Source organism: Elephas maximus, chromosome 4, assembly GCF_024166365.1.
Source record: "Elephas maximus indicus isolate mEleMax1 chromosome 4, mEleMax1 primary haplotype, whole genome shotgun sequence".
Taxonomy (NCBI): Eukaryota; Metazoa; Chordata; class Mammalia; order Proboscidea; family Elephantidae; genus Elephas; species Elephas maximus.
This window is the reverse complement of record NC_064822.1, coordinates 54,747,254-54,769,546: the sequence shown is the minus strand read 5'-3', so window position 1 is coordinate 54,769,546 and position 22,293 is coordinate 54,747,254. Positions and strand designations below refer to the sequence as shown.

General features: G+C 43.5%; 1 protein-coding gene and 1 long non-coding RNA gene across 3 annotated transcripts in view; one reads left to right on the top strand and one right to left on the bottom strand.

Moving 5' to 3' along the window:
- LOC126075024 (tubulin alpha-8 chain) overlaps positions 1 to 16,351 on the top strand; it is a 22,800-nt gene extending 6,449 nt beyond the window's left edge. Inside the window, exons 2-6 of one of the 2 annotated variants that reach the window (XM_049882090.1) lie at positions 5,660 to 5,882; positions 7,377 to 7,525; positions 9,102 to 9,782; positions 11,559 to 11,722; positions 16,265 to 16,351. In XM_049882090.1, the coding sequence (XP_049738047.1) occupies positions 5,660 to 5,882; positions 7,377 to 7,525; positions 9,102 to 9,782; positions 11,559 to 11,722; positions 16,265 to 16,295 (1,248 nt within the window). In that variant the 3' untranslated portion in view covers positions 16,296 to 16,351. Of the gene's footprint in view, positions 1 to 5,659; positions 5,883 to 7,376; positions 7,526 to 9,101; positions 9,783 to 11,558; positions 11,882 to 16,264 lie in introns of those variants that run through there. The other variant, XM_049882089.1, reaches the window with a different exon arrangement.
- Positions 1 to 22,293, bottom strand: part of LOC126075026 (uncharacterized) — a 27,096-nt gene extending 4,803 nt beyond the window's left edge. The window contains exons 1-2 of the long non-coding RNA XR_007517108.1: positions 22,179 to 22,293; positions 8,032 to 8,116 (exon numbers count right to left, since the gene is read on the bottom strand). This is a non-coding gene — a long non-coding RNA (uncharacterized LOC126075026). The remainder of the gene's footprint in view (positions 1 to 8,031; positions 8,117 to 22,178) is intronic.

The following is a 22,293-nucleotide window of genomic DNA, read 5'->3' as shown; positions in this document are numbered from 1 at the left end:
CGTGGATTCTTCACGCAACTTAAAACCTTTGTTTGCCCTCACAGGTTAGGCTCTCAGTAATTGTTAGTTGAATAAATGACTAAGTGAAAACGGAACAGGAAGAGCCTGGGTCCTCAAGATAAAGCAATTGTTGTGTGGGTAGTCCCTATCTCTGCTCTTCTTCTGTTTACTTCCTTTTTTGAGGGGTTACATTTTAGCACAAAAATTTCAAACCTTCAGAAAAGCGGGGTAGCATGATGCCACCTATATGCCTATGATCTAGATTTAATAATTATTAGTGGTTTAAAAAAATCATATTTGCTTTACCTGCTGTTTTTGTTGAAGTATTTTAAAGTAAAATACAGACATCCTAAATGCTTCATGATGCAACTCTAAAAGGTGACATTTTCATGCAAAGTTAATCAATTTCTCTATTTGTCCCCCAAATGTTTTGATTTGGAATTCAATCCAAGTCTATGTATTACATGTGGCTGTTACGTTGTTTCTTTTAACATGGAGCAGTCCCTCTCACCACCTTTATTTTTTCATAAATTAAAAAGATTGGTTCTTAAGAGAGCATAATGCTTCCAAAGGGCTGCAGGACAGACACTGCCACATCCTCCCTTCCCATCATAGCATTAGGCTGGTGACAGTCAGATGCTTCCATTATAGTTACCTTCCCCCCTTGTGACCAGCAAGGAACAATGATTCTTCGATGCCATGTGAATTCCGTTCCCCATCAACCTTTTACTTAATGGTTTTAGCATCCTTGCCCGAATCAATTATTTAATTAGAAAGTATAATATGGCAATATTTCTTTTTTAAAAAATTGTACTTTAGATGAAGATTTACAGAACAAAATAGCTTCTCATTAAACAATTCATACACATTGTTTTGTGACATTGGTTACCAACCACACGACATAGCAACACTTCCCTTCTTGACCTTGGGTTCCCTATTACCAGCTTTCCTGTCCCCTCCTGCCTTCTAGTCCTTGCTCCTGGGCTAGTGTGCCCCTTTAGTTTTGTTTTGTTTTATGGGCCTGTCTAATATTTGGCTGAACAGTGAACCTCAAGGAGTGACTGAGCTAAAAGGGTGACCAGGGGCCATACTCTTGAAGTTATTCCGGTCTCTATCAGGCCAGTAAGTCTGGTCTTTTTTTGTGAGTTGGAATTTTGTTCTCCATTTTCTCCAGGACCCTCTATTGTGATCCCTGTCAGAGCAGTCAGTGGTGGTAGCAGGGCACCATCCAGTTGTACTGGACTTGGTCTGGTGGAGGCTGTGATAGTTGTGACAGTCTTTTGGACTAATCTTTCCCTTGTGTCTTTAGTTTTCTTCATTCTCCTTTGCTCCCAATGGAGTGAGACCAGTGGAATAACTTAGATGGACACTCACAAGTTTTAAGACCCCAGACGCTACTCACCAAAGTAGAATGTAGAATATTTTCTTTAGAAAATGTTATGCCAATTGAGTTAGAGGTTCCTCGAGACCATGGTTCCCACAGCCCTCAGCCCAGTAATTCAGTCCCTCAGGGAGTTTGGATGCGTCTATGGAGCATCTATGACCTTGTAATATGGCAATATTTCTTTTTTTTTTTTATTAACTTTTATTGAGCTTCAAGTGAACGTTTACAAATCAAGTCAGACTGTCACATACAAGTTTATATACACCTTACTCCGTACTCCCACTTGCTCTCCCCCTAATGAGTCAGCCCTTCCAGTCTCTCCTTTCGTGACAATTTTGCCAGCTTCCAACTCTCTCTATCCTCCCATCCCCCCTCCAGACAGGAGATGCCAACACAGTCTCAAGTGACCACTTGATATAATTAGCTCACTCTTCATCAGCATCTCTCACCTACCCACTGTCCAGTCCCTTTTATGTCTGATGAGTTGTCTTCGGGGATGGTTCCTGTCCTGTGCCAACAGAAGGTTTGGGGACCACGACTGCCGGGATTCCTCTGGTCTCAGTCAGACCATTAAGTATGGTCTTTTTATGCCAATTTGGGGTCTGTATCCCACTGATCTCCTGCTCCCTCAGGGGTTCTCTGTTGCGCTCCCTGTCAGGGCAGTTGTCGATTGTGGCCGGGCACCAACTAGTTCTTCTGGTCTCAGGATGATATAGGTCTCTGGTTCATGTGGCCCTTTCTGTCTCTTGGGCTCTTGGTTGTCAGGTGGCCTTGGTGTTCTTCATTCTCCTTTGCTCCAGGTGGGTTGAGACCAATTGATGTATCTTAGATGGCCGCTTGTTAGCATTTAAGACCCCAGACGCCACATTTCAAAGTGGGATGCAGAGGCAATATTTCTTAATGTATCATTTTTCCTACATCTATTAGTTGACGTTCTCAGTTAAAAAAAAAAAAAAGAGCTTTTCCTTATCCACCGGGCTGTTTGGATGAGGACAAATGCAGTTTCTTCTGGGTGTTCTCTTTTTTAATAACTGTAGGGACTTGTGGATTTTCATATGTCCATTCTGTTTCAGTCAAATACTGTCATTATTATTTTTGATGTTCAGATTGTCTCATCTTTGCAATGGGAGCCTCTTCAAGTTGGTTTCTGTGATCTGTGACATCATCTCAGTCTTGTTAGCTTCCTTGCTTTCAGGCACTATAAGAAGTTCCACGCTCACCTTGTACATTCCTTGCCCCAGACCTTGGAACCTCCCTTTTCCTGTTCCTGTTAATGGGGGATGGTATTGAGAAGTCTTCCTTTTCTTTTGATTCATGTCACCACTTTTGGTTTTGGGGAGCACCTATGAGTCAGCCAGTAATTTCTGAGTCTGTTTTATACTTCAAATTACATTTGTGAATAAGTTTAATGGGGGGGAAAAAAGCTTCTCCTGAGGTGTGTGTGTGTGTGTGTGTGTGAGAGAGTTTGTGAAGACTGGCATATTGGTTATTGGTGTGAGATTACAGGGGAGCATCAACAGAAAGTAAAAACATTGATATCACTGTGCTGATGGGTCTCAGGTCGTCAAGATCCTTTACTCTTCCTCTCATGACCTTTGATCTTCTGAGGTAGTCGTGTATCTTCCCTGAAAAGGTTAGAGTATTCTGGAAGGGAGGGCAGACTGGAGACCAAGCACCATAGATGGGGCTGGAGGGTGGCTGGGGTGTGGTGATGGTTGGTAGTGGTGGTGCAGAGACAAGGCTCAAAAGGCTGAGGGTCAGGGTCACAGGGGATGCCATCACCCAGAAGTAGACTATGTGAGATTGGGCTCCTTCCAGTCCTCTCCAATGTCCCCTCAGCTTTGGACGCCTCCCTAGAAAGATACAGCTACATGCTGGCTGTGTGGATGTGGTCTGGGTTGGTAATGTGCTGGTTGTGGGGTGGTTCCTGGGTGTAGAACACTGTTTTTCTTAGGTCTGAATTGAGTCCTAAGATGGAAGCAGAGAATTAGACCCTACAATGAAGGTGAGAAGATTGAGGACCCTAGGTCTCTAACTTTCCACATGTGCATCTTCCAGGTGGAGGATAGAGCTACACAGTAGTACCATAATAAAAATGGTAATAGTAAAGATAACAACAATAATTATGGCTAATATATATCAGCAACTTACTATGTGCCAGGTACTTTGTGCCTTAAATGCAACATCTCATTTAATTCTCACAACCACTCTATGAGGGGGTACCCTGATTTTCAGCTAAGGACAGATTAAGCAACTCAGACAAGGTCATACAACAAGTTAATCAAGAAGGCAGGATTTGAAGCCCTTCCCTGGCCACCAAAGAAACCCAAACCCATTGCCATTGAGTCCATTCTGACTCATGGAGATTCCTGGGTGGCACAAATTTTTGGCACTTGGCTGCTAACCAAAAAGCTGGCAGTTTGACTCCACCCAGCAAAACTGTGAAAGGCCTGGTGATCTACTTTCATAAAGGCTGTTGTTGTTGTGTGCCGCTGAGTCAATTCTGACCCACAGCCATCTGATGTGACAGAGTAGAACTGCCCCATAGGGTTTCCTAGGCTGTAATCTTTATGGGAGCAGATTGCTATGTCTTTTCTCCTGTGGAGTGACTGGTGGATTTGAACCACCAACCTTTTAGTTAGCAGAAAGCACTTAACCACTGTGCCACCGGGGCTTCTTCCATAGAGATTACAGCTATTGAAAACCCAATGGTGTACAGCTCTACTTTGAAACACATGGGGTCACCATGAGTCAGTATCCACTTGAGGGCAGCTTGTTTGACTTTTGATTTCATCCTCCCCCAAGGCAGGGGCTATGTATCACTTTGTATGAAGGCAGGTACAGAACAGGTGCTCAATTATAAAACTGAATTAGGGACTTACGGGTTCTGACACTTCTGCTGACCTGTGCCTAGACAACCTCCAAGTTCCCAGGATTCCCAGACTCAGACGTGGGCTCTCTTTTCTTCCATTCCCAGCCACGCCCTCTGGAGGCTCTGCTCCTGGCCTGGGCTACACGGAACTGAAATATGCCAGGTCAGGTCATGGGTAAGAATAGAAACCACAGACCAGCCATGTGCTTCCCTGCTGGGTTCTGGCAGGCACTCTGGGCACAGAGCCACCTTGTGTGGGCTACTGCTTCCCCAGAGGTGAGGGTGCAGGTGGGGGTGGTGATCCCATCTTCCCAGCAAAGCTTCACGGTAAATTACTATTCATATGTGGGTGTGCACACGCATGTGCACGCACACACATCATCCTAAGCTGTCAGTACTAGGACCAATCAAGTAATTGTGGCCTCACACCAGAGTAACACAGAGATAAGGACACTCTAAAGGTCAGCTTTATTTAATACTTAGCCTGACATGGGCAAGGAGGAGGGTTGTGGTGTCCACAAAGATCTTCCAGTTTCTCAGAATTCGGGAAGAGCCCAGTTTATATCCTCCCAACTCTCCCGTGCTGACGTACCAATCCTTTCTTATTCCTACATTTGTAATTATAACACTAACTACATCCATTATACAGGCTTGCAAAGCATATTCCTCCCATGAGTCTTCAACTGCTCTGATATTCTGAGACCGCGGTGTACATGGTGTCACTGTTGTCTAGGGAAGTTAGGGTCTAGGCATGAAGAAAGGAGCCCTGGTGGCGCCATGGTTAAGTGCTTGGCTGGTAACTGAAAGGTTGGTGGTTTGAATCCACCCAGAGACTCCATGGGAAAAAACCCTGGAAATCTGCTCTCATAAAGATTACAGCCAAGAAAACCCTCTGGGGCTGTTCTACTGAGTCACATTGGGTTGCTATGAGTTCAAATCAACTTGATGGCAACTAACAACAACAGGCATGAAGATGAATGCCAACGGTGTGTGTTGCAGTGAATTATTCCTAAAATTTCTGCTTTTGTCATTGACTCTTCCTTTGACCTTCTTACTCCGGCCAGGAGTCTTATGGTTTGAAATTAGCCCTTTATTTCACCTGTGCAGCTGCCTGCTTTTTCCTTTTCCTGGAATAAATGATTAACCCTGGAAAGCAAGCTTTAGAGGAAACCACAAAATAATTGTGTCTTCTTTGGAGCCAAGTCTTGGTCCAGATGCCATAGAACCCACACACCTGAAAACTTAGACACCACCTGGTTCTGTGGGAGCATGGCTAGAGGAATGAATTTCCTGGAAGTTGAAAGCCAAGGAGAGACAAGTCCTCAGATGTGAGGCATGTAGGGCACAGGCATGGCTGGGGGCCATGAACTCTCTGACCTTGACTCCACACTCTCTTCCCACAGCGGGAATGCATATCAGTCCACGTGGGTCAAGCAGGAGTTCAGATCGGCAATGCCTGCTGGGAGCTCTTCTGCCTGGAACATGGCATCCAGGCTGACGGCACCTTTGGTGCCCAGGCCAGCAAGGTCAACGATGACGACTCCTTCACCACCTTTTTCAGTGAGACTGGCAATGGGAAGCATGTGCCCCGAGCTGTCATGGTAGACCTGGAGCCTACTGTCGTGGGTGAGTATGGGATCAATCTCGTCACAGAAAACATAACACGAAACTGCAGAGGCTTTGGCCCAGGATAACTAAGAAGCAGAATCTCTAAGTGGAAGGTGGGGGTGGTTCAACTGGAGCTCTCTGACTTTGGTCAATGCTTTGTGATCTCCACAGTCTTGGGGAATCTCACAATAGGGATCAGGGATCTCTGCTCTCCCTATTATCTCTAACCTACACAGAACAAAATGCCCTTAACTTAAACCCCTGAGACCCTCAGAGAAAGACTGAAGCTGTCAGGATTTTTACTAAATACTAAGGGCAAACAAAACAATTTTAGAAATTATAAGAAGCTCCCAAGCAGTCAGTTTGCCCAAAGCATAGGTTTCTGATTCTAAAATAACTGGAGTTTGTCCTCACAGGCCTGGTATAACCTTGCAGTCTCTTACACACAAAATGGAATAACAGCAGGCATGTTCTCTCACTGCTAGGGGTTGCTGTAGTTCTAGAATGAACCTCATTTGAAGTTTGAGAAGCAGAGGAATTCCGACTTGTTTGGTTGTTTCTTGCTGTCCCACCCCAGCCCTCCCACTTCCCCACCACTTCCCCTGGGATCTGACCCCTGGGTCAATCCTCAGCTCAACATCAGGATTTCCTCAGCCTCAAGGCTGGCTCACCAAGCAAGGAATGGACAAGTTCCACAGAGACGTCTGGGAAAATGCCTGTAATTAGAACACTAGTTGCTAGGGATGACTAACCATCTCCTGGATGCTTTGTACAAAGCCAAAAAGTGCAGGTTGCCCTTCCGGGCCACTGTGCAAATGGATGCTTTCCCTGGGGTAGTGGAGGGACTCTGAAGAGGCAACAAAGTTGGGGCCTGGAGCATCTTGGCGGCCCACATGTCCAGAACCCCCTTGACAGCCTATCTAGGGCTCCTGTTCCTCTAGAAGCTTGGCAGTGCAGTTTGCTGCAGAGTCACTCCAAAATCTCCCTAAAGCCTGACATATGTTACTGCCGCCTTGGGGAGGCAGGTCCCAGTTCCTGGGAGAGGGTAGGATCTGGGCAGATCACCCTGAATCTCTCTCCTTATCCCTAGAACACTTCTATACATATAAAATTGGGTTAAATTATTGGTATTAAGGGTAACTTTGAAGCATGAAAGAAAAAAAAATGGGAAGCTTTGAGGGGTCAAAGTGAAAGGAGGAAGAGGCAGGCAACCTTGGCATTTGGTGAGCTTTGTAAACCTAAGGTCTTCTGAAGTTCCAGCCCACAGAGCACCTGGCTTCTCAATGCCTGCCCTAGTCACTGGCTTCTGGCTCTGTTAGTGCCTATGTGATCCTGGACATCTCTTAGTCTTCTGAAGATTTATGACAATGGGTCTCTGATTTCACCTCAGTGGAGCTTTGCTGATGGGGGAAATGGAGATAAAGAAGCATGTCATGTGGTATTCCAGTGGGGAGGGAGGCTTCTCCCCTGGAAACCAGGTGGTAAGACCTGAGGGTCCCCCTCTCTTGGCAGATGAGGTTCGGGCAGGAACCTACCGCCAGCTCTTCCATCCAGAGCAACTGATCACAGGAAAGGAAGATGCAGCTAACAACTATGCCCGGGGCCACTATACAGTGGGCAAGGAGAGCATTGACCTGGTGCTGGACCGCATACGGAAGCTGGTAAGTGTCAAAAAGGGCAGGGGACTCGTGGGTCAGGAAGGAGCCAACAGGTTTGGCCTCACAACTCTCTGAACCAGCTGTGACCTCTGGCACAAGATTCCCTACGGACTGGGAATTTCTGCTTATGTTTTGTAAGAAGCATTCACAGGGATAGTGCCTTAATTTTTTTTTTTATATAGGTTGATCTGGGGAAGGTTCCAAATATAAGGAAGGCAGCATAGGTCAACAAAGCATTTAATTTGTAAGTTAAGGAGAAGAGAGCTGATATGTTGAATACTTACAAATGTCAGGCATTAAATACATCCCTTCATTTAATCCCAGTAAAAATGACATGAAGGAGTTTTTTTCTCTGTATTTTACGATAAAGAAATTGAGGGCCAAAGTGGTTCAATAACGTAGCCTGGGTTATATAGCTAGAAGGTCAGAGTTAGGATTTTGAACCAGGTTAGTCTGACTACAAAGCTCTGAGTTGTAGGGCGGGTCACTTTATTTAGGCCCCCACTTACCTGTTACATGGAAGGGACTGGTCTTGATCAGGAGTACTTTACCTGGGAGCCAAGGATTCCAAATTTATGTATATGTTCGCTTTCCCTGTGTAGAGAAGGGGTCATAGAGGTTATCAGTCCACAAGCGGTCTGTGATCCCCAAAAGTTTAGAACCTTTGAATTGGATAATCACAGATCCTACCCAGTGTGAAAATTCTGTAATTCTATGAATTCTGTCAGTACTTACTACATGTAAGGACTAAAATGTCAGGTCCTTGCTCAGTGCATTATGTTTCTCAATTAATTGTCACAAGAACCCTATGAGATGAGTCTCTTTATTATCGCCATTGGACCAAGAAAAAACGAAGGGTTGGAGAAGTTCAATAACCTCCTTGAGTTTTCACAACTGGGAAATGGAAAATTGAGATTAAAACTCAGGTTCTCCAACCTCCTTTGCATTTCCTGAGATTGGTACCCCAAGCCACCTCCCAAGGTTGGACTGAGATGTGGAGGTCAGTCAGCAGTTCCTACGAAATCAACAAACAAGGGTGGGAGAACTGTGGAGGGGTCTCTCAAGGAACAAAGGCATTAACCACCATGGTTCTCAAACTCACTCCTGGTTTAACCAAGCCACTGCGCTAAAACCTTCGTGCACCTAAGAACCAAAAAACCAAACCTGTTGCTGTAGACTCACTTCTGACTCATAGCAACCCTGTAGGAGAGAGTAGAACTGCCCCATAGGGTTTCCAAGGAGTAGCTGGTGGATTTGAACTGCCAACCTTTTGGTTAGCAGCCGAGCTCTTAACCGCTATGCCACTGGGGCTCCTCATATACCTAGAGGCATGTATACATTGTATGTCATGTGCAATTGTATGCATGTCATATCTAACCCATATTTAGCTAGTCCCCCCAAGATCAGTGCAACTCCTGTGTTTTCTTATTCCTTCAAGGTTGTGTTTATTTCACCCACATAAAAATGTTGAGGGATGGGGTGGGGCAGACAGAGTGGGTTGCTTGGCTTTGTCCATGTGGGGCTATTCCCAGAAACTTGTTTGTCTTCATGCTTTCGTCTCATGTCCTACTTTCCCCAGACAGATGCCTGCTCTGGGTTGCAAGGCTTCCTGATCTTCCACAGTTTTGGTGGGGGCACTGGCTCCGGCTTTACTTCTCTGCTGATGGAACGCCTCTCCCTAGATTATGGCAAGAAGTCCAAGCTAGAGTTTGCTATCTACCCGGCCCCACAGGTGTCCACTGCAGTGGTAGAGCCCTACAACTCCATCCTGACCACCCATACCACACTGGAACATTCAGATTGTGCTTTCATGGTGGACAATGAAGCCATCTATGACATCTGCCGCAGGAACCTAGACATCGAGCGCCCTACCTACACCAACCTCAACCGCCTAATCAGCCAGATTGTGTCCTCCATTACTGCCTCTCTCCGCTTTGATGGGGCCCTCAATGTGGACCTCACTGAGTTCCAGACCAACCTGGTGCCCTACCCCCGCATCCATTTCCCACTGGTCACCTATGCACCTATCATCTCTGCTGAGAAAGCCTATCATGAACAGCTCTCTGTAGCTGAGATAACCAGCTCCTGCTTTGAGCCCAACAGCCAGATGGTGAAGTGTGACCCGAGACATGGCAAGTACATGGCCTGCTGCATGCTCTACCGGGGAGACGTGGTGCCCAAGGATGTGAATGTCGCTATTGCCGCCATCAAGACCAAGAGGACCATCCAGTTTGTAGATTGGTGTCCCACAGGCTTCAAGGTGAGAGACAACTTAGGGAGAAGATAGACACTTAAACATTTCTGGTCATTCTTGCAAAAATAGTCAAGGTGTTTTTTTAAAACCATTTTTTTTAGAATGAAAACAAACAACAAAATAACCTAGTAGGAGAATGTATAGGGGGAAAAGAAGAGAAAAATGAGAGACTTATGAATGTGGTGGTGAAAACTGACAAAAAACAGAAGTCTTCTTTTTTAAGCTGAAGCTCTGGAGTCATGGCCAGAAAGAGAAATAAATAAAATAGAAATAAAGTGCTAGCATCTTTGGGGAAACCCTGGTGGCATAGTGGTTAAGTGCTATGGCTGCTAACCAAAGGGGTGGCAGTTTGAATCTGCCAGGCGCTCCTTGGAAACTCTGTGGGGCAGTTCTACTCTGTCCTATAACGTCGCTATGAGTCAGAATTGACTCAACAGCACTGGGTTTGGTTTTTGGTAGCATCTTTGGCTGCATTTTAGAAAAGCACACGCCATGGGGGGTGGATGTTGCTGAACTTCATCTTCATGCAACCTCCTCAAGGATGTTTGTCCCCACTTGACTCAGGTCAAAGGATGTTACTGTTCGGAAGAGAGGAAAATTGGCTCTAGGCACAGGGTTTATGCTAGTCAGGGCCAAATCTAGCAAAATGTATGATGTGGCAATGTTTATATTCATTGCCCTTCTTTTTCTCAGCCCTTTGCCTCTTTCTCAGCATCACCCTCCTCCACTAAGATGGTCCTATTGTCTGAGCCTTTGCTCTACTGCCTGCTGCTCATCTCATCCATTCAAGAGAATGTGCATTTTAAAGCTGTGAATTTAAGATACTGGCAATTAAAACATAGTGGCTTGGGTAGGAGAGGTATTTTTGGGCAGCACCCTGGTTCTCAGTGTCCCATAAATAATATCATACTTTGTTACCCTAGACTTCTTCTGGTATCCTACCATTCCTGGGGTTGGCTTGTGTTTCGGATATTTTTGTGGGTAGGAAGGAGAGTTCTAGGATAGAGCTCCACTGTTGGACTAGGCTGGGGTTAGCCTGGGGGACCCAGCTATGCTGCCAGAATTTGGGAAGCTGGCTAGTTTAGGCAAGACCTTTAACAAATTTTCAATAAGACTCTTTTTCTTTCAAGAAGTCCCGTTCCTCAGAGACATAGGGCCTGGTTAACATTAATATAATCCCCAGAACCTATTGAATCATTCATGGCTTTGGAATACCCCCAGGACATTTTAAATAACCCTTCACCCTCGGCAGAGGAACTTCCCTACATTTATTGGCAGTGTAGCTAAGAGGAACTTCAAATGATCCCCTGGGAAAGAATAAACGTTACGATCACTTCAAGTCTAGAAACTAATTTGCCTGAAACAGCATCTATTTTCCTTTTCGACATAAACATATACTGTACACTTCCCCCTTAATAGTAATATCATTCATTACCGTAACTTGTCTACTTGAAGCATCCCACTAACATGTCCACCCATTACCAGTCATATTCTCCTCTTTTTCTTCCCCAGCTTTTCAATTCTCCAGCCCGTCCCTTAAATTTGCTTGAACCCAACCCCACTGACTTGTACTTTTCTTTCGACACTCACCTCTCTTTACCTGCCTGATTCCCTAACCTCCTGATTCCCTCTTTTCACCTGTCCTGTAGTCCCAATCCACACTGTTGACCCTGTCTTGTACCACACCACTGGGACCAAGATGCCCGGGCTTGAGGAGCTGCAACCCAGCTATCCTCTGACTGACTTGCATCTTCCTCTATTGTGCCTCCTCTTTCTCTTCAGGTGGGCATCAACTACCAGCCACCCACTGTGGTGCCAGGAGGGGACCTGGCCAAAGTCCAGCGGGCTGTCTGCATGCTAAGCAACACCACGGCGATTGCAGAGGCCTGGGCCCGTCTGGACCACAAGTTTGACCTCATGTATGCCAAGCGAGCCTTTGTGCATTGGTATGTTGGAGAGGGAATGGAAGAAGGGGAATTTTCTGAGGCCAGGGAGGACCTGGCTGCCCTTGAGAAGGATTATGAAGAAGTGGGGACTGATTCATTTGAAGAAGAAAATGAAGGGGAGGAATTTTAAATATACATGTTCCCCATGGCTGTATCTCTTTATTTATGCTGTTCCTGTCAAGTATACTCAACCATTTCAAGAGTAACAGACCATACTCCCAAAGTCAGGCTGACTTCTGTCTTGCATAAGAGGAGTGCCTGGGCCAAAAATGGAGGCTGGAGGCTGAACTCTGCCATACCCTTCCTTGGTTATAGCAGCTTTGTGCCACCAAAAAAGAAAGAGGGTCACCGTCTCTGGGTTAGAGTGAAGACAAGTTATACTTGTGAGGAGGCCTAATCAGGAGTTTTAATTCCTGCATGGGCTGGGCCAAACCCCAAACACAGCCTGCTGACTGGAGCACGGTAGAATACTTTGGGAAAGGGAAGATCTGGGTATTGGGAAGATTCTGGGCAGGGAGTTAGCAGAAGTTCACATTAATGGGTCTGTGGCATGGCCCAGGCACCATCTAGACTTATCACATGTTCATTCATTCATCAATTATTTGAGTATGCCCTATGTGCTAGGCGTTGTTCTGAGAGCTAGAGAGGTGGTGATAAATAAGACAGACAAATTTCCTGCCCTTGTAAATGCAACAAAGATCATTTCAGGTAGTAAATGATAGGAAGGGAAAAACCAATGAAGAACCAAAGTGGCTGGGGTGAGGGAAGGCCTCGCAGAGACCTGAATGGCAGGAAAGAGTCATCACGTGAAGCTTGGAGTCAGCGGATTCTGGGCATAGTGAAGAGCAAATGCAAAAGCACAGATGTGGGAACAAGTTTGGAGCATCTGCAGAACAGAAAGGAGCTCAGTGTGCTGCAAGATGGTGAGAGACGAAGAGATGAGACCCAAGAGTTAGGCAGAGGCTAGAGCATTTCCACCCATATAGACCATGGTAAGGAGTTTAGACCTTTTGTTTAAGTGAAGAGAACCCTTGGGAGGATTTTAAGCAGGGCATCTATTACGAGCTAGGTGGTTTATCTACACTGTTAGGTGCTTTATATGTTTTATCTTGAATCTTCCCAACAGTTTCAAAATGAATATTCTGCTCATTTTATAGATGAAGAAACAGGCATAGAGAATCCAAAGTGCTGGAGATGCTAAGAAGTGGAGCTCAGATAGCAGGGCCTACCAATTCCATTCTGTCATCTACCGTACACTGTTTTTATCCCTTGGCTTTTGTGCCAGGTCCCAACTGTTGCCTCATAAAAGGAGGAATGAGGAGAAGCATCATTTACAAAAGGGAGGATGAGCTAATGCATCTTTTCCCTGAAGTTGGTGGCTCTGGTAGGATTTTAGGAATAACCAAAGGCTGCTCTTAAACTGCTAGTAGATTACACAGGGGTGGGCCCATAGTAGGTCCCTATGCATGAAATACACACCTCTTTAGCTGCTGTCTTTCCTTAAATGTTTCTATTCTATATTCCTTGGAAGTCCTGAGAATAACTGAATAAAATGGAAGATCAGGCAAGAAGTGATGCCAATCCCTCCTAGAGGATTATTTTCAGGGAGATCACACTCTCTTGCTCCTCTTTGAAGGAGATCATGATGTTAAAAAAGAAATGCCCAGGCCTGCTGTCCATTGTGACCTCATTCCTGCACCAGGTTCCATAGGTGTCTCCAAGGAAGAGCCTGGCTTTGGTAGAGACTTAGTGGAAATGAGCTGCTCCTCCCCCAAAGAGTCAGTGGAGACCTAGTGGGGAAACTGAGCTCCCATTCCTGATCAGCAATAACAAAGTAGTAACAAGCAAACTATATGCCTTTTTGTATAGTTTGACTTATAGAGGTTCCCTGGTGGTGCAGTGGTTAAGCACTCGACTGCTAAGCGGAAGGTTGGTGGTTCGAACTCACCAGCTGCTCCACGGGAGAAAGATGTGGGAGTCTGCTTCCCTAAAGATTTACAGCCTTGAAAACCCTATGGGGAAGTTCTACTCTGTCCTACAGGGTTGACATGAGTTGGAATTGACTCAATGGCAACGGGTTTGTTTTTTTTGGTTTGACTTATGGAATCATGTTAATGTTTGACATATTCAAAAATATGCAAAAACAAAACAAAACAAAACAACAACAAAGAATAAGGATCAGGGAGGAGAAACCACGAAATCACATCACACACAAAAAATTGTATATAAAATGGGTAGCATAACCACTTCGGAAAAAAATCTAATCCAAGTAATTTCAAACACAGTTCTTTTACAGAAAGAATCACAAAGAAATCTTGAACTTTATTTAGTAGGTTTGCTGTTGGTAGTATAGGTGTAGCTATTATCAAGTGTGTGTATATATTGTCAGATTGAGCTAAGGTGCCCACTGGGGAAGTATGGAGCTATAAGTATGGGATGGAATAAAGCAAGGAATAACCCTGTAGTATTGGATTGGAATTGGAGGTATCAGAATGAATGCATTTTTTTTTTCTAATAAGAATCTATTTCTCAGCTCTGTCCATTGAAATGAACTAGAAACAATGACACCTTGGTAGTAATGAGAGTTCTTGGTTTCTAAAAACCATTCCCCTTTAAAAGGAACCACGTCTTCTTGGAGAAATGGACAATTTCAGGGCCGAAGCAGGAAAGCTACAGGACGAACTTGGAATACTTTGTGTCAGAAGGGAAGGGCATGCCCAAAAAGCGGTGGGGAACATGTCCTACTGGCCAAACTGAGTATCAAAATTCATGACAGGAAGGGGTTAAAACTCATTGAGTTAAAAAAGAATCCTTGAGTCCATGGTGATACTAAGAAAGAAAAAGAGGAGAGCAGAAGAAAAAGCTCTTTTTTGTAGAATGCCAACTAATAAATGTAGGAGGACCAAAACCAAAATGATACAGATATTAGAATTATCTGATGAGTGTTTTAAGCAGTCTCACAAAAATGCTTCTATATGATTGAAACGAATTTTAAAAATGGAAAGTCGCAGCAAAAAATAAGATATAAAGAAAAACCAAGTGGAAATTTTAGAAATGAAAAATAAAATAATAAGCTCACTGGATTCAGAAAGCAATGAAGTGCTTCAAAAATACAACAATGATAACAAAAAGAAACAAAAAAAAAACAAAACCCTGTTGCCGTCAAGTCCGACTCATAGCGACCCTATAGGACAGAGCAGAACTGCCCCACAGAGTTTCCAAGGAGCACCTGGTGGATTTGAACTGCCAACCTTTTGGTTAACAGCTGCAGCACTTAACCACTATGCCCCTAGGGTTTCCACAACAATGATAAACAATGATAAAAAAAAAAAATAGAGCTATGTAAAAGGGACAGGAGCCAATTGAAAGAGCACTCAAGGGCCGAAGCTGAGACAATTTGAGCAACAAAGTAAAAAAAAAGTATTAGATTAAACCCAAAGTATAATATAAATATCCATGAGTTCATATTGATACAAATATTGATTGGATAAATAAATAAATTGGAGAGAACAGACAAATCTCCCCTGCAGAAGAGTTCCAAATAATTTATGTAAACTACTCTGCCCTCAACTCAAGGAGATGGAGCATAACATCCCATTCCTTTAATATGGGCTGTACATGTTACTTTCTTCCAAAGAGTACGGCATGGAAAAAAAAGAGGAATTTTATGGTGGAGAAATCCGAAAAACACTACCTTAGCCACGTGACCCAATTAACATCAACAGCAAGTCTTGACACTGTGCACGCTTATTAGTGATGTGATGTGATGAGAACACCACCTTTATCTCTGTGGTCTTCCTCTCAAAAATGCATAGCTCCAGTAATCACGAGAAAAACATCAGACAAATTCCAGACACCCTACAAAATACCTGACCAGTACCCCACAAAACTGTCAAGCAAAGTCTGAGAAACTGTCACAGCAAAGAGCAGTCTAAGGAAACAAGAGGACTAACTGTAATGTAGTGTCCTGGATGGGATCCTGGAACAGAAAAAGGACATTAGGTCAAGACCAAGGAAATCTGAATACAGACTTTAGTTAATAATAAGGTATCAGTACTGGTTCATGAATTGTTGTCACAAATGTGCCGTACTAATGTAAGATGCTAGAGTGGGAGAAGCTGGTTGTGGGAACTCTGTGTACATTGTCTGATGTGGTTCTCAAAGTATGTAGATAACGATAGTTGCATTAATATTAAATTTCCTGAATTTGGTAATAATTGTACTGAGATACATATAGACTATTTTAGGGCTGCAGAATCTTGATCTCTATAATTTACTCTCAGAGAGTCCAGCAAAAAAAAAATTTAATATATATACACAGAGGTAGGGGTGTGTGTGTGTGCGTGCACGCATGCATACATGCATGTATGAGGCAGAAAAGCAATAAACGAAAAATTTTTGTCACAAACAATTGTGTCAAAATGTTAATAACGAATGAAGAGTATATGAGGTCATTGTAATGTACTTTTAACTTTTCTGTATGTTTAAAGTTTATATTCCAAGATAAAAAAATCATAAAAAAAAAAAAATCCTTCTTTACAGCAACAAATTGCAGAGGACAGAGAATGACTGAGAATGTAGTCACGTCCTGAAGAATGACTGAGAAGGTAGTTACATCTTGAAGCCAACGCCAGGAAAATGAAACTTAGAGTTCTTTTTGCTGCTTCAACTTATCAAAACTCTCTCCTTCTTAGGAGAATGTATTTACCCAAAAGAATACTGTGATGGGGATTCAATTTACAGACCTTAAAAGCCAATTTATTGTTTATTTTTGGCAGTATACAAATATATAGTAGAATTAAAAAAAAACTTATCTTGACAAAATGCAGAGGGGAAAATAAGCAGGAGAGACTTGTGGAGAAGGAATGAAAGACAAATCACATGAAGCCATATGTGTCTATAGAGAAATGAACTTTGTAAATAAGCACAAATATTTTATTAATAATTCTTTTTGTTCTTGCCATTACCCCATGCAATAAAACGTGCCCTTTCCCCTGTACAAAAATTAGCATCAGTTTCTATAAACTGTTCCTCACTTTGGAACAGCTTTTTCCTGAAGTAGCTTTTCACTGTGAAGGAGAACTAGATTATTCCATAAAGTCAGCCAGACATCTTTGTGACTGAGTTTTTAGGCAGAATTTTCAAGTGAGGCAGTCAAGTGTAGCTTCTTGCTCCACACTTCAAATTTAAAAAAGAAAAAAAGAGTAAGAAATTCAGCCAGTGAGAGTTCGAGTGACATTGAAACTATCCTAAATAAGCAGAAATATTGTGCAAGCTGCAGAAAATACTTCAGGGCCCAAGCTTTGTTTTGAAACAAAGTTTATGCAGTTTCAATTTAAACTCTTTGATGCATGGTGTTGAAAACCTTTTTAACCAATGTGTTCAACTAGCATACTTTTGTAAATGATCTCCAGATAAAAAGCATCCATAATATTTTTTTTTACATTAAAGAAATGTAAAACAATATCAAACTTGCAGAAAAGCTGCAAGTACAGCACAAAAACTTTTTTCTTGAATGATTTGAGAGTAAGTTTCCAACATGTCATTACCCCCAGTAGTTTTCGTGTTAAATTACTACCATCTAAAAAAAAAAAAAAAAAAAAAATTTTTTTTTAACCTTCAGACCCCATTTAAGTTTCACTAACTGTCCTAATATTATCGTTTAGAGCAAAGAATACAGTTCAGAATCTACTACTGTTGCATTTAGTTATCATCTCTTTGATTTCCATCAGTCTGGAACAATTCCTTACCCTTTCTTTGACTTTCATGACCTGGGCACTTTTGAACATTACAGACCAGCCGACAGTTCCTCAGTCTGAGTTGGTCAGATTCATGACTGGACTCAGGTTATGCTTCTTCGATAGGAATATCACAGAAGCGATGCTATGTTCTTTTCATTGTGTCCTCTCAGGAAGGGTTTCAGTTTGTATTATCACTGATGATGGCCCCTTTGATTACGTGATTAAGGCAGCGTCTGCCACTGTGAAGGTGCTCTTCTCCCCTTTGTAATTAACATGGATTTTGCAGGAAAGTACTTTGAAACTGCAAATATTCTATTCCTCCTCAAACTTTCAATTTATTCAATTATTCGTATTGTTAGGGACTATGTTTTCCCAGGAATCCCTGGAGGTACAGTGGTTAAGAGCGACGTCTCCTAACCAGAATATAGGCAGTTCAAACCCACCAGGCCCTCCTTGGAAACTCTGTGGGGCAATCGGTCCTACAGAGTTGCTATGAGTTGGAATTAACTTGATGGCAATGGGTTTTTTTTTTTTTAAATATGTTTTCCTGATTTACTTAATGAATTATAATCTCCTGATTTTAATATCATTATTTATTTTGATGCTTAAATTGTTCTGGATTTGGCCACTGGGAGCCCTTTCAAGCTGGCTTCTGGGTATTTTTGATGCACCCTTATCACGCTTTGAGCATTTCCTTCTTTTCTGATAGAACAAGATGTTTTAGGCTCATCTTGTACTTTCCCTTTCCTAACCTTGGAAACAGCCATCTCTCTTAGCAACTCTGGCTCCTTTTACTGTTGTGCTGTTAGTTGCCACTGACTCCAAGTCGTGGCAACCCCATATGAGCAGAATAGAACTGCCACATAGGGTTTTCAAGGCTGCGATCTTCCAGAAGCAGGTCACCAGGTCTGTCTCCTGAGGTGCCTCTTGGTGGGTTCAAACCATCAACTTTTTGGTCAGTAGTTTGTCCTATAGGGTCGCTATGAGTCCGTCGGAATTGACTCGACGGCACTGGGGTTGGGTTAGTTTGTACCAGCCCGGAATTCCTTTCCTTTTACTAGAGAATGGTTAATTAGAAGGCAAGATCCGGGTATTGGATGTGCTCACTGCTATTGGGATGTCATTGTTCCCAAGACCTCTCAATGAACAGACCTAGGGAATATATGTATGTATATACATGCTTACCTCTGTATTTCTTTATATGCCTACTGAAAATCACGGATCCACACGAATAGCTCCAATTTTCAGCCCAACACAGGGCTCATTTTCCCTGTCTATATTTGTAAATCCCTCTCTGACAGTGATAAAACCCATTAAAAAAAAACCTGTTGCTGTTGAGTCGATTCTGACTCATAGTGACCCTACAGGACAGAGTAGAACTGCCCCATAGGGTTTCCAAGGAGCGCCTGGTGGATTCGAACTGCTGACCTTCTGGTTAGCAGCTGTAGCTCTCAACCGCTATGCCACGAGGGTTTCCCAACAGTGATAAACCTAGCTCCAATTATCCTTAATATATTTGCCTATTTGATCAATCCCTCTGTACATGACCAGTCTCTCACCTCTACTCCCCCCACCTCCCCTCCACGGATGTCCTCCTCACCCTGCCTATGCACCAACACCAAACACTATACCACCTGCCACATAGAAGCCCTCCTCAAACCACTTTGGCTCTGACACCCCAGGCCATTCTGCCCCTTACATGGACACTCTCCTCATCTCATTTAGGTTCTGATAGCCAATGCTAGGCAGCCCTCCTACTTGGATGCCCTTCTCACCCTGCTTGGGCTCTGACACCGTACTCAGACTTCTGTCCCCTAACCCTCATTTGGATGTTCTCCTTACCTTGCTCAGGCTCCAATACCCTGTGCTGGGCTGCCTTCCCGTGTGGGCACCTTTTTAAGCCCTCATAAAGCTTTGTCTCTGACTACTCACCATTACCACCACATGTGGACACCCTCTGTAACCTGTTTGGGGCCCAAAAACCCTGCTCAGGCAGCCCTTCCATGTAGATGCACTTCTTACCTTGCTTGCTCGCTAACACTCTGCTCTGGGCCACTGGGGAACCCTACGGTGTGGACATTTATTTTGCTTGACCCATTAAATAAATGGCTTTAGCACTGAATGGTTCTGTAAGGTAAGCAAAGGTAAGGGGAAGAGGAAGCGCCCCATAATAATTGTAATGGACCCTCACATTATGTAGTCCAGTCTAAAGCCCAAGGTTGACCCTTGCCCATTCTGAACTGGGGCTGCAATGCCAATTAATTTTCTCCACGGCACTACCAAGATTTAAATAGAATGAATTGATTCATTAGAAATAGCCATATGCTAATAATCACTGAAGAACATCATGTTTGGTAAAGTAGAGGGGCAGAGAATGAAAGAGAAACCCTCAGTGGGATGGATCGATACATTAGCTGCAACAGTGAGCTCAAACATACCAAGGATCATTAACATGGCTCAGGACCAGGCAATGCTTAGTTCTGTTACATATAACGTCACCATTTGGAGCGGCTGGACGGCAACTAACAACAACAGGAATCACTGAGAACAAATACAACTTGTTCCTTTGAATTTTACTGACTTGAAGTATTTAGCAAACTGCATAAAATTTTGCAACATCCTCTTCCCATGCCCCCCACCTGAGTTTTAGAGGTTCCTGCTGGTACAGTGATTATGCACTTGGCTGCTATCTGAAAGTTTGGCAGTTCAAACCCACGAGCTGCTCCATTGGAGAAAGATGTGGCAGTTGGCTTCTGTAAAGATTTACAGCCTTGGAAACCCTATGGGGCAGTTCTACTCTGTCCTATAGGATCGCTAGGAGTCGGAATCGATTCAAGGGCAATGGGTTTGTTTTTTGGTTTATCAAGAAGGCTTTTAACAATTACATTAAATTGGTTAAAGAAATTCATCCGTCAGCAAATATACTGAGGACTATATAGAAATACAGTCTAGAAATACCACAAGTGGGTGGCTTTAACAAACAGAAATTTGTTTTTTCACAATTTTGGAGGCTAAAAGTCCAAATTCAGAGTGCCGGTCCTAGAAGAAGGCTTTCTCTCTATAGGAGAAGGCCCTCGGCTCTACTGAGCTTCTGCTCAATCTTTCTACGTGGCTTGGCATCTCCCTTCCCCCATCTGTTTCTCTTGCTTCCTTGTTTAAGCTCTTTTATATCTCAAAAGAGATTGACTCAAGACACACCTACACTAATCCTGTCTCATTAACAGAACAAAGACAACCCATTCCCAAATGGGATTATAACTACAGCCATAGAAATTAGGATTCACAACACGTTTGGGGACACAGTTCAATCCATAACAGTGACCTACTCTATGTACACTGTTGTGTACTGTGTAAATACCATGCTGTGTACTCCCAACCAGCATTCCAGAGAGGATACGCCGTGCTATGCCCTGTACATTATACTGCCTTCTCTTCAGACGGCAAGGAAGGGGGAGCTTTAGTGTATGTGACAGGGTATACATGCACTCACACAGATATATGTGTATAGCATGTATGTATGTGCTTGTGCTCATGATTTTAACACACATGCAGCCACACACATTATGGACACATTTGCCTATCTCTATGTCATTATATTTTGAACAGATTATGTACTTTTCTGCAGACTGTGCTGACACCTTAGTGAGGTTCTGGCAGCTTTGGGTTTCTGAGGCCTCTCATCCCTGCAGCCATCCTCTCACCCTCACATTTGGCCTGTGCTGTGTGTATGGATTTCAGAAAGGATAAGCACTTGTGAGGAGATGTCACTTCACTTTCCTGCACGAATTTACCAATGTTCAGTAGCCGGAATCAGAGCCCCTCTTGAGCTAGACAGAGGCCCTGGCAGATAATCCTGCCACCCCCACCCCAAGAGTCTACATGCCTGAACTACATCTCTACAGAGGTAACAAGCCTTTCATGTGTGCGTGCCACAGATTCTTTAGCCTTATATGTATCTGCATGCCCATCTGGAGAGCTCCTAATGACACAGATCTCTCATTTTCTATTAAGGAGTGAAATCAGAGGTGTAAACAGTGGTTCGGGAGTCAAATCCCTTTTGGAATCTTGGCCCACCGCTTACAATCTTGCATGACCTTGGGCAAGTCATTTAACCTCTTTAAAATTTAATATTCTTTCTTATAAAATTGGAATAAAAATAGGGCCTACATCAAGAGGCTGTTGTATAGATTAAGGTAGGTTTAGAGTTTCGTAGAGAGCCTGGCATTTCGCAGGTCACCAGTAAATGTTAGGCGTTCTCATTATAAGTTACATGTTCACCTCTGCATTTATCTCTATATACCTATTGAGAATCATGAATCCACAAGAATAGCTCCAACTTTCGATCCAAAATCCACTTTTTTTCCCCCTTTTGCTCCACCACTCACCATGTGGACCCACCTCTGTGGGCTCCTGCAGAGCAAGAGAGAAACAGGATAAGGACTTTACACATATGTGGCCTATTTCACTGATTCTACAAGCCACCGGTTTTAAGATACACAATTTAAGAAATTATATTATAGCATTAAGAAAGAAAGATACGCTGCCATTTATCCTATGAAATGCCAAACGATTGTAAGATTCATCCCAATTGCATAGATCTTACGATGGCAGAAGAGGCATCTATTCTTGGAATTGTCGACAAACGGCAAGTATTCAAAACATAGTACACATCTTTACACGCTAAAACACACAACACAGATGTACCAGATACGCACTGATGACTCGTCTCCGGTGTTCACCTGCGACGCCACTCTCGCCCCTCACTTTCGGCCAGAATCCGGGCCCGCGCGGCCAGCCTCGGGCTGAGTTTCACTTTCCATTCTGTGGGAA